General features: G+C 44.1%; 1 protein-coding gene across 1 annotated transcript in view; it reads left to right on the top strand.

Annotated features, from left to right (window-relative positions):
- Nucleotides 1-12,310: 12,310 nt before the first annotated feature.
- The window catches only part of LOC106564615 (multidrug resistance-associated protein 1), a 36,547-nt gene continuing 30,483 nt past the window's right edge, over nucleotides 12,311-18,374 (top strand). Inside the window, exon 1 of the mRNA XM_045691143.2 lies at nucleotides 12,311-12,812. Within this exon, the coding sequence (XP_045547099.2) occupies nucleotides 12,771-12,812 (42 nt within the window). The 5' untranslated portion in view covers nucleotides 12,311-12,770. The remainder of the gene's footprint in view (nucleotides 12,813-18,374) is intronic.

Below are 18,374 nucleotides of genomic sequence, written 5' to 3'. Positions count from 1 at the left end.
ACAGTATAGGCAGGTCGGCCACCAGGCAGACAGTCGGAACCGTGCACTAGGCCTATTGGCAATCAAACCCACTGGGCACATACTGGTTGAATCAATGTTGTTTCCACTTCATTTCAATGAAATTACGTTGAACCAATGTGGAATAGATGTTGAATTGATGTCTGTGCCCAGTGGGAAAGCTGTACCTCGCAATTTCTTGGCTTGTAATGTCTCGCAACTTCAGAAAAGCAGGGTCTATCATCAATGAATAGGCTAGGATATTTTAAATCAAATAACATTTTATTTGTCACATTTCGTAAAACAACATGTGTAGACTAACAGTGAAATGCTTAGTATGGAACCTTCCCAACAATACAGAGAGAACAATAATAGAAAGACAACACCACCGCCAATGAGTAGCGTTAACTATGTGCAGGGGTACGAGAGAGGACATTGAGGTAGATACTGTATGTACATTTTTCACTGTTAGTCTACACCTGTTGTTTTACGAAATGTGGCAAATAAAATGTTATTTGATTAAAAATTCACGTGGAATTGTATACATTTTAATGGAAAACCCCCAAAAATGTCTTATCCACAGTATCTGCATATCTGTATTCCCAGTCATGTGAAAACCATAGATAAGGGTCTAATTAATTAATTTCTATTGACTGATTTCCTTATATGAACTGTAATTCAGTAAAATCTTTGAAATTGTTGCGTTTATATGTTTGCTCAGTATATACTGCTCAAAAAAATAAAGGGAACACTAAAATAACACATCCTAGATCTGAATGAATGAAATAATCTTCTTAAATACTTTTTTCTTTACATAGTTGAATGTGCTGACAACAAAATCACACAAAAATAATCAATGGAAATCCAATTTATCAACCCATGGAGGTCTGGATTTGGAGTCACACTCAAAATTAAAGTGGAAAACCACACTACAGGCTGATCCAACTTTGATGTAATGTCCTTAAAACAAGTCAAAATGAGGCTCAGTAGTGTGTGTGGCCTCCACGTGCCTGTATGACCTCCCTACAACGCCTGGGCATGCTCCTGATGAGGTGGTGGATGGTCTTCTGAGGGATCTCCTCCCAGACCTGGACTAAAGCATCCGCCAACTCCTGGACAGTCTGTGGTGCAACGTGGCGTTGGTGGATGGAGCGAGACATGATGTCCCAGATGTGCTCAATTGGATTCAGGTCTGGGGAATGGGCAGGCCAGTCCATAGCATCAATGCCTTCCTCTTGCAGGAACTGCTGACACACTCCAGCCACATGAGGTCTAGCATTGTCTTGCATTAGGAGGAACCCAGGGCCAACCGCACCAGCATATGGTCTCACAAGGGGTCTGAGGATCTCATCTCGGTACCTAATGGCAGTCAGGCTACCTCTGGCGAGCACATGGAGGGCTGTGCAGCCCCCCAAAGAAATGCCACCCCACACCATGACTGGCCCACCACCAAACCGGTCATGCTGGAGGATGTTGCAGGCAGCAGAACGTTCTCCATGGCGTCTCCAGACTCTGTCATGTCTGTCACATGTGCTCAGTGTGAACCTGCTTTCATCTGTGAAGAGCACAGAGCGCCAGTGGCGAATTTGCCAATCTTGGTGTTCTCTGGCAAATGCCAAACGTTCCGCACGGTGTTGGGCTGTAAGCACAACCCCCACCTGTGGACGTCGGGCCCTCATACCACCCTCATGGAGTTTGTTTCTGACCGTTTGAGCAGACACATGCACATTTGTGGCCTGCTAGAGGTCATTTTGCAGGGCTCTGGCAGTGCTCCTCCTGCTCCTCCTTGCACAAAGGCGGAGGTAGCGGTCCTGCTGCTGGGTTGTTGCCCTCCTACGGCCTCCTCCACGTCTCCTGATGTACTGGCCTGTCTCCTGGTAGCGCCTCCATGCTCTGGACACTACGCTGACAGACACAGCAAACCTTCTTGCCACAGCTCGCATTGATGTGCCATCCTGGATGAGCTGCACTGCCTGAGCCACTTGTGTGGGTTGTAGACTCCGTCTCATGCTACCACTAGAGTGAAAGCACCGCCTTCAAAAGTGACCAAAACATCAGCCAGGAAGCATAGGAACTGAGAAGTTGTCTGTGGTCACCACCTGCAGAACCACTCCTTTATTGGGGGAGTCTTGCTAATTGCCTATAATTTCCACCTGTTGTCTATTCCATTTGCACAACAGCATGTTACATTTATTGTCAATCAGTGTTGCTTCCTAAGTGGACAGTTTGATTTCACAGAAGTGTGATTGACTTGGAGTTACATTGTGTTGTTTAAGTGTTCCCTTTATTTTTTTGAGCAGTGTATGTTATATACAGTGGAGGCTGCTGAGGGGAGGACGGCTCATAATAATGGTTGGAATGGAGCAAATGGAATGACATCAAACATGTGTTTGATACCATTCCACTTATTCCGCTTCAGCCATTCCCATGAGCCTGTCCTCCCCAATTAAGATGCCACCAACCTCCTGTGGTTATATAGTATCACACGCCCACGCCCACACAGACAGGTAAATCCAGTCTCTTTGAATAGGCAAGGCTCTATTGCAGGTGCCAGGACAGCAGGGTGGTAAATACTTTTGGAGCTTGACACTCACAGTGGCATGTGAGACAGGTCTGGAGTCTGGAGTCTGAGACAGACAGAGGCCTCACACACACACACACACACACACACACACACACACACACACACACACACACACACACACACACACACACACACACACACACACACACACACTCCCTCCTGTCTCATCTTCAGGGACCAGAGAGAGGGAAGGGGAGGGCAGGAGTCCAAACTCAACGAAAGAGGGAGGCAGAGAGTGGCAGCAGGGAGGGAAGGGGGAAGGAGTGAGGCGAGGAAGGGAGGGAGAGATGGAGGGAGGGAAGGGGGAAGGAGTGAGGCGAGGAAGGGAGGGAGAGATGGAGGGAGGGAAGGGGGAAGGAGTGAGGCGAGGAAGGGAGGAAGACAGAACCCAGTTATAATAGCTTGCGTAGGCTGACACATCTGAATTTATTTTACAGCCTGCAGTTGGAGTCAAGCCACGCATCTTAACACCGCTTATGAAAAAATGAAAAAAAACATATGTTGTTCGCTATGTTTCTTAATCGGTTTCAGCAGCCGAAAGCCAACCCTCCCCTGGTTGATGCTGCTGGTCGGATGCTATATTTATCCCCCTAGCCTAGCACTCCAGACCCAACTTAAGAGCCCAAAATTACACCATTATTTAGACTAGACTGTTTTCCCTCTGGAGAAGAGGAGGAGGAGCGGAGAGGAGGAGAGGCGGAGGAGAGGCCAGAGGAAGTGTAGATGACCTGGGTCGGTTAACCACCACTGGCAGGGCTGGCAGGGGCACAGTTGGTACCGACACCCTCTCCTCCGCCACCTCCCTCCTCATCTCTCGCTTGGCCTCTGCCTCCGACTGCTAGACCATCACAGCTACTATACTCCGTAACTGCAAGTGGCCCCAGTCCAGCGACAGCCTCCCATTGGCTCGTCCCGACCTTCAGCCTCTCCCGATTGATGTAAAGAGCTGGTTAGTGCTGTTTTCTGTATGGTGTTGTGTTCTTGGGGGTCAGTGGGGCTCAGGGGTTGGTTTACACAGTCTGGCATATATCATGAAGATTGTGTAAATGTGTGTGTGTGTGTGTGTGTGTGTGTGTGAAATGTGCACCCTTGGTTCGCAGGATTGCAACACCTCTAAATCCTGACCTCCACTTTCCTGTCTCTCTCCAGCTGAAACGTCTTGCTATAAGGCCAAGTCTACAGACCATAGAGTTTATTCTGGACACTACTGTAACATTAAGCATTCCTCTGGACTCCAATATGCACCTATGATTGACCGAGGTGAGAGTTAACGTTGTTAACGTTGACCAATGGACTTTTATAGAGGGCAGTTACAGACAGACAACAGACCAATTTCACATTGCTCGCCCGTGAGACACAAACGGTATATGTGAACTTGTAAAGTTAAGTGGCAGTCAGGTACACATTGAGCTCCTTAATGTTGCACAAATCCCCCCGAAAATAGATTCCCCGATTTGTCCAACGCACCAGACGTTGTTTTACTACCGTTCAATTACCAGAACATACTCCTCTGTCTGGTCTGGAGTTGATTAGTAAAGACTAACAAGCTTAGCCGCAATTCTTTTTAAAAACGTTTTATTCCCCCGGATGAGTGTGTTTTTAATCACAGATGGGGCCAAATACAGGTTTTGAGGCCTAACTTCTCCATAAGTATCACTTCTGAGCAGTTACCAGAGTGGAGAATAGTGAAATAAACATCAGACAGGCCGGTGTTATGGTCTCTCTCAAGGCCCCCCTAGTTGTGGTGGTGTGTGCCTTGTTATTGCCATTGGTTGACTCGGACCATGTCCTTCCCAGTAAAAACACTCCACTCAGAACTCAGAGCTCTGGAACCCTGAGACATAACTGAGACAGGTCATTTTTAGTTCTTGTTTGGAACTGGTCTGTCTGGTGGGTGAAACGGCTGGTAGGGTTTAGGGTTGACCTTTAGGATTGAGCATGTATTTGTCTCTCTTTGCTTGATGGTCCTGTCAGAGTTAATGGTATGTTGACTCTAGTGACACTGATTAAACTACACTATATCCAGATAGCACAACTTCAGACAACCATATGTGTCTTAGAGCTTGGTGAGAGCGGGGTTGACCTATGGTTATTTCGTGATTATATTCTCAAATTGTTCAGAGAACGTTAATAAAACTTTCCATAAAAAAACACAAGAAAACGAAAGAACGTTCCAAGAATGTTTTTGAAAAAAATATATACATTCCGTTCTCAGCGTCAACAAAACTCTCTCTGTCCGCTGTTAAGTGTGTTCAGATGTGTTGGCCGTGCCCACTAATCGGCCACACCCGATCTTAATGATAACTTGTTTCCTTTGAAATGGGGTCTGTTTGAACAAACTAAAATGAACAGCTTTGTATGTCTAAAAAAACATGGCATGCTAGCTCCCTTCTAGTGGAACAGTGGACTAATTCCATGGATAGAAACCAGAAGATCATAGGGTCTAATCTCACTGATGCCATGTCACAATATGACTTGGATCAAACGTTTTGGGTAGCCTTCCACAAGCTTCCCACAATAAGATGGATGGATTTTGGCTCATTCCTCCTGACAGAGCTGGTGTAACTGAATCAGGTTTGTAGGCCTCCTTGCTCGTACACGCTTTTTCAGTTCTGCCCATAAATCTTCTATAGGATTGAGGTCTGGGCTTTGTGATGGCCACTCTCAATACCTTGACTTTGTTGTCCTTAAGCCATTTTGCCACAACTTTGGAAGTATGCTTGGGGTCATTGTCCATTTGGAAGACCCATTTGTGACCAAGCTTTAACTTCCTGACTGATGTCTTGAGATGTTCCTTCAATATATCCACATTATTTTCCTCCCTCATGATGCCATCTATTTTGTGAAGTGCACCAGTCCCTCCTGCAGCAAAGCACCCCCACAACATGATGCTGCCACCCCTGTCCTTAACGGTTGGGATGGTGTTCTTCGGCTTGCAAGCTTTTTCCGCCAAACATAACGTTGGTCATTATGGCCAAACAGTTCTATTTTTGTTTCATCAGACCAGAGGACATTTCTCCAAAAAGTACGATCTTTGTCCCCATGTGCAGTTGCAAACTGTAGTCTGTCTTTTTTAATGGTGGTTTTGGAGCAGTGGCTTCTTCCTTGCTGAGCAGCCTTTCAGGTTATGTCAATATAGGACTCATTTTAGAGTGGATATAGATCATTTTGTACCTGTTTCCTCCAGCATCTTCACAGGGTCCTTTGCGGTTGTTCTGGGATTGATTTGCACTTTTCACACCAAAGTACGTTCATCTCTAGGAGACAGAACGCATCTCCTTCCTGAGCGGTATGACGGCTGCGTGGTCCCATGGTGTTTATACTTGCGTACTATTGTTTGTACAGATGAACGTGGTACCTTCAGGTGTTGGGAAATTGCTCCCAAGGATGAACCAGACTACCAGTACACCTCCAATTGACTCAAATTATGTCAATTAGCCTATCAGAAGCTTCTAAAGCCATGACATCATTTTCTGGAATTTTCCAAGCTGTTTAAAGGCACAGTCAACTTAGTGTATGCAAACTTCTGACCCACTGGAATAGTGATACAGTGAATTATAAGTGAAATAATCTGTCTGTAAACAATTGTTGGAAAAATTACTTGTGTTATGCACAAAGTAGATGTCCTAACCGACTTGCCAAAACTATAGTTTGTTAATTAACAAGACATTTGTGGAGTGGTTGAAAAACAAGTTTTAATGACTCCAACCTAAGTGTATGTAAACTTCCGACTTCAACTGTACATATATATAAACTCAGCAAAAAAACAAGCATTTGGTTATTTTGATTTTTACGAATGATCTTTGAAAGACAGGGTCCTAAAAAAGGGACGTTTCTTTTTTGGCTGAGTTCATATACACACACACACACACACACACACTACACATATATATATATATATATATATATATATATATATATATATATATATATATACATATACATATATATACATATACATACATATATATATACACATACATGCATACATACATATACATATATATACTGCTCAAAAAAATAAAGGGAACACTAAAATAACACATCCTAGATCTGAATGAATGAAATAATCTTATTAAATACTTTTTTCTTTACATAGTTGAATGTGCTGACAACAAATTCACACAAAAATAATCAATGGAAATCCAATTTATCAACCCATGGAGGTCTGGATTTGGAGTCACACTCAAAATTAAAGTGGAAAACCACACTACAGGCTGATCCAACTTTGATGTAATGTCCTTAAAACAAGTCAAAATGAGGCTCAGTAGTGTGTGTGGCCTCCACGTGCCTGTATGACCTCCCTACAACGCCTGGGCATGCTCCTGATGAGGTGGCGGATGGTCTCCTGAGGGATCTCCTCCCAGACCTGGACTAAAGCATCCGCCAACTCCTGGACAGTCTGTGGTGCAACGTGGCGTAGGTGGATGGAGCGAGACATGATGTCCCAGATGTGCTCAATTGGATTCAGGTCTGGGGAACGGGCGGGCCAGTCCATAGCATCAATGCCTTCCTCTTGCAGGAACTGCTGACACACTCCAGCCACATGAGGTCTAGCATTGTCTTGCATTAGGAGGAACCCAGGGCCAACCGCACCAGCATATGGTCTCACAAGGGGTCTGAGGATCTCATCTCGGTACCTAATGGCAGTACAGGCTACCTCTGGCGAGCACATGGAGGGCTGTGCGGCCCCCCAAAGAAATGCCACCCCACACCATGACTGACCCACCGCCAAACCGGTCATGCTGGACGATGTTGCAGGCAGCAGAATGTTTTCCACGGCGTCTCCAGACTCTGTCACGTCTGTCACATGTGCTCAGTGTGAACCTGCTTTCATCTGTGAAGAGCACAGGGCGCCAGTGGCGAATTTGCCAATCTTGGTGTTCTTTGGCAAATGCCAAAAGTCCTGCATGGTTTTGGGCTGTAAGCACAACCCCCACCTGTGGACGTCGGGGCCTCATACCACCCTCATGGAGTCTGTTTCTGACCGTTTGAGCAGACACATGCACATTTGTGGCCTGCTGGAGGTCATTTTGCAGGGCTCTGGCAGTGCTCCTCCTGCTCCTCCTTGCACAAAGGCGGAGGTAGCGGTCCTGCTGCTGGGTTGTTGCCCTCCTACGGCCTCCTCCACGTCTCCTGATGTACTGGCCTGTCTCCTGGTAGCGCCTCCATGCTCTGGACACTACACTGACAGACACAGCAACCTTCTTGCCACTGCTCGCATTGATGTGCCATCCTTGATGAGCTGCACTACCTGAGCCACTTGTGTGGGTTGTAGACTCCGTCTCATGCTACCACTAGAGTGAAAGCACCGCCAGCATTCAAAAGTGACCAAAACATCAGCCAGGAAGCATAGGAACTGAGAAGTGGTCTGTGGTCCCCACCTGCAGAACCACTCCTTTATTGGGGGTGTCTTGCTAATTGCCTATAATTTCCACCTGTTGTCTTTTCCATTTGCACAACAGCATGTGAAATTTATTGTCAATCAGTGTTGCTTCCTAAGTGGTCAGTTTGATTTCACAGAAGTGTGATTGACTTGGAGTTACATTGTGTTGTTTAAGTGTTCCCTTTATTTTTTTGAGCAGTGTATATATATACATATATATATATGTGTACAAAAAAAATGTCCCTTTTTCAGAACCCTTTTTCAGAAGATAATTCGTAAAAATCCAAATAACTTCACAGATCTTCATTGTAAAGGGTTTAAACACTGTTTCCCATGCTTGTTCAATGAACCATAAACAATTAATGAGCATGCACCTGTGGAACGGTCGTTAAGATACTAACAGCTTACAGACGGTAGGAAATTAAGGTCACAGTTATGAAAACTTAGGACACTAAAGAGGACTTTCTACTGACTCTGAAAAACACAAAAAGAAAGATGTCCAGAGTCCCTGCTCATCTGGGTGAACGTGCCTTAGGCATGCTGCAAGGATGCATGAGGACTGCAGATGTGGCTAGGGCAATAAATTGCAATGTCCATACTGTGAGACGCCTAAGACAGCGCTACAGGGAGACAGGACGGACAACTGATTGTCCTCGCAGTGGCAGACCACGTGTAACAACACCTGCACAGGATCGGTACATCTGAACATCACACCTGCGGGACAGGTACAGGATGGCAACAACTGCCCGAGTTACACCAGGAATGCACAATCCCTCCGTCAGTGCTCAGACTGTCCGCAATAGCCTGAGAGAGGCTGGATTGAGGTCTTGTAGGCCTGTTGTAAGGCAGGTCCTCACCAGACATCACCGTCAACAACGTCGCCTATGGTCACAAACCCACCATCGCTGGACCAGACATGACTGACAAAAAAGTGCTCTTCACTGACGAGTCATGGTTTTGTCTCATCAGGGGTGATGGTCGGATTCGCTTTTATCGTCAAAGGAATGAGCGTTACACCGAGGCCTGTACTCTAGAGCGGGATCGATTTGGAGGTGGAGGGTCCATAATGGTCTAGGGCGGTGTGTCACAGCATCATCGGACTGAGCTTCTTGTCATTGCAGGAAATCGCACGTCTGGGACCTGTTGGATCGGAGGGTGAGGGCTAGGGCCATTCCCCCCAGAAATGTCCGGGAACTTGCAGGTGCCTTGGTGGAAGAGTGGGGTGACATCTCACAGCAAGAACTGGCAAATCTGGTGCAGTCCATGAGGAGGAGATGCACTGCAGTACTTAATACAGCTGGTGGCTACACCAGATACAGGCTATTACTTTTGATTTGGACCCCCCCTTTGTTCAGGGACACAATATTCCATTTCTGTTAGTCATTGTTCAGTTTATGTCTCAGTTGTTGAATCTTGTTATGTTCATACAAATATTTAAGTTTGCTGAAAATAAACCCAGTTGACAGTGAGAGGACATTTCTTTTTTTGCTGAGTTTATATACACACACAGTACCATTCAAAAGTCAAATATTTTATAGGGCCCCCATAGAGTTGTTTATTAATCATTATTTTTACCAGGTACAGTACCAGTCAAATGTTTGGACACACCTACTCATTCAAGGGTTTTTCTATATTTTTACATTTTTACATTGTAGAATAATATTGAATACATCAAAACTATGAAATAACACATATGGACTTGCCTAGTTAAATAAAGGTTAATTAAATAAAATAAATTCGTGGAATCATGTTTAAGCTGTCATCAAGGCAAAGGGTGGCTAGTTTGAAGAATCTCAAATATAAAATATTTTGATTTGTTTAAATGTTTATTGGTTACTACATGATTCCATATGTGTTATTTCATAGTTTTGATGTCTTCACTATTATTCTACAATATAGAAAATAGTAAAAATAAGGAAAAACCCTGCAAAGAGTAGGTGTGTCCAAACTTTTGACTGGTACTATATATACACAGTATATATATAGCGTTATGTACTATAAATGCACAATACATAGACATACTGTCCTGTCTATACAGTATATACAACATCCTCATTCCATAGAGTCATTTGGATGCATCTAACTACTTTGTCATGTTTTAGAGAATTGTAGTGCTACATCCTATTGCTTCACCTGTATGTGACAACAGACAGCATATTGCATCCGTGACCATAAACTACGTTACCCACACACACCAAAACATGGATGACCCAGTAATTAGGAAGATGGCCTTTCATGATAAAAGCTAAAACCTCTCACATTTACCGTAGTGGTGCTGGTGGTCAGGGAGATATCGCTCTCCTCTAAACCCCTCCCCCGGTCACTATCACCCTGTTCCCTTATCAGCGATGTTACAGAGCAACCCAGAGTGGAACGAGTCACACTTGAGAGGAGGGATACCAAGCACAACGACTATGACACATCTTTGACCTTTGTTAAGGAAGACACTAAAAAGGGGGCCAATGAAGAATATGAGCATTATGTCAGTATCACTCAATACATTTAGTATATATATTTGTTATTCTATAGGCCAGAACACGTCTTAACACCTGAAGTTACATTTAATAGAATATATCTAATTGAATATTGAATTGAATTGAATGATATAACTGGATTCTACACAGACTCCAAGGGAGAGACTACTGGGTTGTGTTACCCCCCAGGTTTCACACCATGGACAGACAAGTGACCTTGAGAAGAACTGATATGTTTATGACGATGATGATTCACGTTGAAGAAAAATAGAGTCATATTTTCTTTCATGCTCTTTGGACGTGGCTAGACACAGGAGAGGGCATGGTGGGTTGCTTCTACCATGCCATCCCTCCCTCCATCCATCCCTCCCTCCCTCCTGCCATCCCTCCCTTCTTTCCATGTTTCTCTACTGTGGTGTCGGTATTACCAGACACTGTCATACTTTCCCCGTGTGCACCATCTGAACTTTCCCTTGGGTCTTCACCAGGGTGATGGTCATCAGTTAGTGTGTCTGATGTTAGACTACCTATAAGCAGACTAAAGACCCTTAAAGGACGAGAGACACAGACACTGTTTTTATTGGGTTTTAGCAAAATATTCCATGAGGTTCAGATGGGGATGGATGTCTGTTGGGGTCAGAGTTTGTGGTGAGTTTTTTTGAAGGTTTGGCTGAGGTCAGGTTCAGAGGAAAGTGAAGAGCTGCAGGGTTACTCATCCTCACATCTGGCACTCTCCTCACACAATAACTGCCCCACACACTGCCCACACACACACACATGCACAAGCGCACACACACACAAACGAACGCACACACAGACGCACATGCACGCACACACACACATGAGCAAGCACATACGCACATACACACAGACGCACATGCACGCACGCACACGCACACACATGCGCACACACACACACACACACACACACACACACACACACACACACACACACACACACACACACACACACACACACACACACACACACACACACACACACACACACACACACACACACACACACACACAGAGATGCATGCATGAACAAGCACACATGCATATACACTCACAAAAGTTCCTCATACACACCCTCCAACTCCACACACACTCTCCATAATCACCTCTCTGAATTCACACCCCAAAAAACGAATCAGTAAGTTGCTGCATTCCACACAACATCATGGAGGGCTATATATCTCAGAAATGACACCCTCTCTCTCTGTGTCAACTCCATGGTGCTGGCTGGGGCACTGATAGACTACTGTTGCATGTGTGTGTGTGTGGTTAGCTAGAGTGGCATGGCACGGCTATGAACTACACTCAAATAAATCATTATTGTGCATGTGTATGTATACATACATACATACTATATATATATATATATATATATATATATATATATATATATATATATATATGTGTGTGTGTGTGTGTGTGTGTGTATATATATGTGTATATGTGTATATATATATATATATATATATATATATATATGTGTGTGTGTTCCGCTCTTGCTCAGTGTTTCTCACCTAAATGCTGGTAGGAAATTCATGGCATTCCCATGGTCCTTTGTTTACATAGATGTCAAACAGCTGGACATACATATCTAGGTTATTAGGACAAGCAAGGGGCCAGGAATGAACTTTGAACTCTGAAAATCGCACCTACTTGACTGTGTCAATGCAAAAACAAAACTCATCGTGGTCACAGAGGGAGATAAAGCTGCTACTTTACTACAGTGAGAGGACGGGTGTTGAGGGGAGAAAGGGAGAAGGGAGAGAGGGACAAGAGGAGTGTTTCTGGGTGTGGAACAGACTGCCATCCTATCAAGGGGGAGTAGCAAGTTGTGGTGTTTTGATCAAGATCCAGCAGACGTTGGAGAAAAAGAGGGGAGAGAAAGAGAGAGAGAAATACTTCCACCCACCTAACAGGGAGACACACACATAAACAGCGGAGACACAGAGAGGGACTCAGAACTGCTGGAGGAGCACAGAGAGAGCACAAGGTGTCAGAGAGAGAGAGGAGAGGAACACTTGACTTGAACACTAGAACACTGGAGTGGCTTCACTAACATAAGTATTATACTAACACAGACACACACAGTGAACCTTAACACAGACACACACACAATGTGCCTTCATTGAGGAGAAGTCTCACACTGACACACACTGAGTGACTAGCCTACACCTGAGAGCAGAGATATTTTACTTCAGAAAGAGGAGTCTTACACACAGACACTCTCTCTCACTCATACAGTATCTGTGCCCATCCTGAGAAGGGATATTCTACTCCAGAGAGAAGTGAGGAGGAAGGAGAAGGGGAGTGGATGGATGCCTTTTGTGAACTCAGTGGCCTGGATCCTCTATGGGTGAGTGCATGATGGACCTCATGTTCAAAAGTTCACTTGTTTGAGCAAGTACCGGTAGTCAACTGTTTGAAATCTATTTAGAATACATTGCCTTCAGAAAGTATTCACACCCCTTGACTTTACATTTTTTTTGCTGTTACAAAGTGGGATTAAAATGGATTTAATTGTCATTTTTGGTAAACAATCTACACAAAATACTATGTAATGTGGAAGTGGAAGAAAAATTCTAACATTGATAAAAAATGTATGACAAATAAAACCTTTGGCAGTGAGTCTTTTTGCATAAGTCTTCAAGCTCTGTCAAGTTGGTTGTTGATCATTGCTAAAAAGCCATTTTCAAGTCTTGCCATAGATTTTCAATCCGATTTAAGTCAAAATTGTAACTAGGCCACTCAGGAACATTCAATGTCATCTTGGTAAGCAACTCCAGTGTAGATTTGGCCTTGTGTTTTAGGTTATTGTCCTGTTGAATGGTGCATTTGTCTCCCAGTGTCTGTTGCAAAGCAGACCGAACCAGGTCCTCTAGGATGTTTCCTGTGCTTAGCTTTATTCCATTTATTTTTATCCTAAACTCCCTAGTCCTTGTCGATGACAAGCGTACCCATAACATGATGCAGCCAAACTTGTGGGATGCATTTGCAGTTTGTTTTGGTTGTGTTTCAGATTATTTTGTGCCCAATAGATATCAATGGTAAATAATGTATTGTGTCATTTGGACTTGCTTTTACAGTAAATAACAACGGAAAATGTGGATGCTACCATGATTACGGATAATCCTGAATGAATCATGAATAATGATGAGTGAGAAAGTTAGAGGCATACATATCATACCCCCCCCAAAAAAATGCTAACCTTCCCTGTTATTGGTAATGGTGAGAGGTTAGCAATAGAGGTCTTCACGGGTCCAAAACGTTGGACTCATTACAAAATGGACCTGGGGATTTCACACCCATATCCGATTTGCATAAATATACATCCGTTCCGAAGTTACCCGAGGAAAACTAGACCCTTTCCATATAGACCTGGTAGAATCCTGAACAGGTCCGATCCGAGTGATGGGAGCGGCAGAAAAGCCCTTTTTTAAGCTACTTTATTAACCAGAGCTGATAAAGTGCGAGAGGAGGGAGAGAGAGGTGCCACTCTACTGGGCAGGGGAGGGGCCTTACTGTGAGCGAGTGACGCAGGGAGTGAGAGACAAGAGACAGCAACCAACCAACAAGCCGACTCGCACTATAGTAGACAAAAGCTGCCATAGCTAGGTTATTTATCATCAAACATGATTATGTAGTACCTGTCTTGACGGCATCAAACCGGGAGAAGCTATTAAAGCTAACTAACTTTAGCTAGCTAGGCTAATTGAGGCTGCAGTGCATGTGTTTTCTCATCCTACAGTTACAAATAACAACAACTCCATTCAGAATACTAAGCAGAAGTCTACATGTTGGCTCTTGGTCATTGTAGCATGTCCTTCTCCTTTAACTTTTAATTCCATCTTCCATTGATTAGAAATCTCCTAACTTTTGCCACACACAGAGGCTCTATGACTGTAGCCTATTGCCGCTTTGCTGACTTATGACTGGCCAACAACAACAAGCTACACATGTGTCTCTCTCTCTCTCTCTCTCTCTCTCTCTCTCTCTCTCACTCTCTCACTCTCTCACTCATATCCACCTACCCGAAACCCGTGACAATCATATCAGAGCCAACCCAGACCCGTGACATTATTTAGAATTCCGGATCGAGTCTCAGGAGTTTGGATACAGGTGGATAGCATGTCTTGGGAGTATGATCTTTGGGGTATGATCTAAAACTTCAAGTTACTTGGCGTGCACATCACTGACAGCCTGAAATGGTCCATACACACAGACAGTGTGGTGAAGAAAGCACAACAACCTCAGGAGGCTGAAGAAATTCTACAGATGTACCATTGAGAGCCTCCTGTCAGGCTATCACCGCATGGTACGGCAATTGCCCTGTCCACAACTGTATGGCTCTCCAGAGGGTGGTGTGGTCAGCCCAACGCATCACCGGGGCACACTGCCTGCCCTCCAGAACATCTACAGCCCTCAGTGTCACAAGAAGGCCAAGAAAATCATCAAGGACCTCAGCCACCCGAGCCATGGTCTGTTCTCCGCGCTACCATCTAGAAGGTGGAGACAGTACAGGTGCATTAAAGCTGGGACCAAGAGACTGAAAAACAGCTTCTATCTCCAGGCCATCAGACTGTTAAATAGTCACAACTAGCCGGCCTCCGCCCAGTACCATGTCCTGAACTTAGTCACTCTTCCTAGCCGGCTCCCACCCGGTACTCTACTTTGCACCTTAGAGACAGTTGCTCTATGTACATAGTGCTGCCATATGTATATAGTCATTGAATCCTATATAACTACTGCTGTACACACCTTTTCTGTTCATATACTCTCCATACGGTCTATACACACCATTTCGGACTCTGACATTGCTCGTTCTGATATTTTGGGGATTTGTGTGTATTGTTTTGTGCTATTAGGTATTACTGTACTGTTGGAGCTAGAAACATAAGCAATTCAACACAATCCAACACCTTTTGGATGAATTGGAACGCCGCCAAACCCAGATTCGTCCGTTGCACTGCCAGATGGTGAAGCATGATTCATCACTCAAGAGAACGCGTTTCCACTGCTCCAGAGTCCAATGTTGGTGAACTTTACACCATACCAGCCGACACTTGGCATTGCACATGGTGATCTTAGGCTTGTGTGCGGCTGCTCGGCCATGGAAACCCATTTCATGAAGCTCCCGACGAACAGTTCTTGTGCTGACGTTGCTTCCAAAGGTAGTTTGGAACTCGGTAGTGAGTGTTGCAACTGAGGACAGACAAATTTTATGAGCTACATGCTGCAGCACTCAGCGGTCCCATTCTGTGAGCTTGTGTGGCCTACCACTTCACGGCTGATGAGCCGTTGTTGCTCCTAGACATTTCCACTTCACAATAACAGCACTTACAGTTGGCAGCTCTAGCAGGGCAGAAATGTTATGAACTGACTTGTTGGATGGTGCCACATGGGACAGTCACTGAGCTCTTCAGTAAGGCCATTCTACTGCCAATGTTTGTCTATGGAGATTGCATGGCTGTGTGCTTGATTTTATACACCGGTAAGCAACGAGCGTGGCTGAAATAGCCAAATCCACTCATTTGAAGCGGTGTCCACATACTTTGTATATATAGTGTATCATGCAATTATTGTGACAGGACTATGTATTGTTCTGCAGGGTTAAATGCATCTTGGCAGAGTAGTGTGTACTGTGTAGGATTGTCTTTTTTTACTAACGTTCTGCCAATTCCTTTAAGGTGCTCATTGGTGGTTGACTTTATTGTCCTGAAAGAGTTCGGTTCAAACTGTCCCAGCATGCACACGTTGACACATTTAAACCTACAGAGTTCAGGCATACGTTTCCGAAAGTTTACTTTCAAAGTTAGGTTACTGAAGACTTTCCAGGTAGACTTCTCTGCGGTACAAGGAAGGTACAGTTGCACAGCGTCTGCATTGACCTTTCTCAAATTACATTAGAGCCATAGGCACCTATGTAAGTGCACTTAGGGCACATAGGCAGACAGGAATAATCCTTGCCAAGAAAGACCTTAGGTTACGAGGTTCCAATATCCACACTAGCATACCACTTAATGAAGAAATCAATGTATTGGACATGCATTCTAATCTAAGTAGAGTGCTGGCTGTAATCTAAGTAGAATGATGGCATGGATAGTGACACCACGCTGAGCACGAGAATTGGAGTCTCAAAGAGCGTAAGCATCCTATGTGATGCTAACGTAGGTAATGTAAGGATATCTGGGAATATCAAGTACAGCAATGCATGTGAATCAATCAGTATGTGGACAGCTTCCGGTAATCCCTAATAGTACGCATAGGAGCAAAGCTCCACATTCTGTATCTTGATTCGAAAAACTTGAGAATGGCCCTGATCCAGCTCGAAAGCCATTAGTCAATCCCCCTGTCCTCCCTCACTCTCTCTCTCTCTCTCTCTCTCTCTCTCTACCCCCCCTCTTTCTCTATCACTCAGACCTGCTACTCACATGCCAGCCTTATTCAGATACACATGTGAACTAGCGTTGATGTAAGTGTACTTTTATTTGAAAATTGGAGAATGACATTGATCCAGGAAGAAAGGTATCAGTCAATCGCCTGTCATCACTCACTTTCCTTCTCTGTGCCTCTCTCGCTCTCTCCCTGTGTCATTCTCTCTATTCCCCCTCTCTTTTTCTTTCTCTTTCTTTCTCTCTCTCTTTCACACACCTGATATTGACATGTCAGTCTTATTCAGGAATAGACATGCAAACACTAATTGAGATTTCATCCATAGAACAGTCTGATACTTCTAGAACATTCTGCTACTTCTAGAACAATCTGCTACCAAGTAACATGCCATAAGCGTTATATTGCCAACAAAGCCAGAAAAAACATGGCCATTATCAGTCGATGTCCCTTCAGAGCTCACCAATCTAACTGTATACAAAGGTGGCCGACCTAATCTTGTGCCAGCGGCCTCTTTAACAAAGTTTCCAACGTGGGACAAGACATAAACATAGAATGTTGTGAATGGGAGAACACTGGAACATCCAAATGAAACATTTACAGGTGATGAAACATAAAATGACTACATATCTGTTATGTGTTCTATGGCAACGTATGTCCCTGGGCCCGGGGCCCTTACCCTTCAGAGTAGTGCGGCTACATCAAAACCATAATCTTACTTTGGTAACAGTTCAAGTCAAAGAGCTGAAAGGTGAAAAGAGAATTATTTCATCCCATATCAATCAAATGTTATTATCTTGCATTGTGGATAATAACAATTTGACGTAGAGAATCCTGCATTCAGCAAGAGAGGTGTGGTTCAGACAACACCTACTCTGCAAACTGGAGGGATTGTATTGAAACCCTGCAATTCAACATGTTTTGAAAACATTATTTTAAATCAAAACTACTCTGCAATTTGGGGAGATGTGACAAAGGCAGTGATGAACAGTCCTGTCGAGACAATTACAACATTCTCTAAATGACAATGAACAGATCCAATTTAGCTAACACATACACTCCATATGCCAAATGGTTGAGATCTTTGGACACATTTATGCTTGCAGTGACGTAAAGTATTACAGTGAAGAATTGAATGATATCAAAAAGGAATCAGAATGTATAATTTCTCTCAGATAACTGAAAGGTGCACAACACAGTCCATGCAGGCTCTCTCTCCTCAGCTCACATCACTACGTTTGGTAGGTAAAAATAAACCTTCCATTTCCATCCAAACCAAGGTCTGGAAGAAGCTTCTGTAGCCAATTCAGAAAACGCTGAGCAAGGTGACCAAGAAAAAGCTTTTGAGTTTGTTTGACAACTTACGATTCTTATATAAAAGTTGTAAAAGTGTTTGTTCGCAGGCCAAAAATTGACCACAGGAGCCAAGGAGAGACTGTGAAAAAGACTCCCACTCATTGAGTCAATAGCCATCTAGCACTTCAGAAGAATACCTGTTACACGGAGAAAATATTCAGTAGGTGGATGA

The sequence above is a fragment of the Salmo salar genome, chromosome 12, assembly GCF_965601325.2.
Source record: "Salmo salar chromosome 12, fSalSal1, whole genome shotgun sequence".
Taxonomy (NCBI): Eukaryota; Metazoa; Chordata; class Actinopteri; order Salmoniformes; family Salmonidae; genus Salmo; species Salmo salar.
The sequence above is the reverse complement of the archived record's forward strand: the minus strand, read 5'-3'. Positions and strand labels throughout refer to the sequence as shown.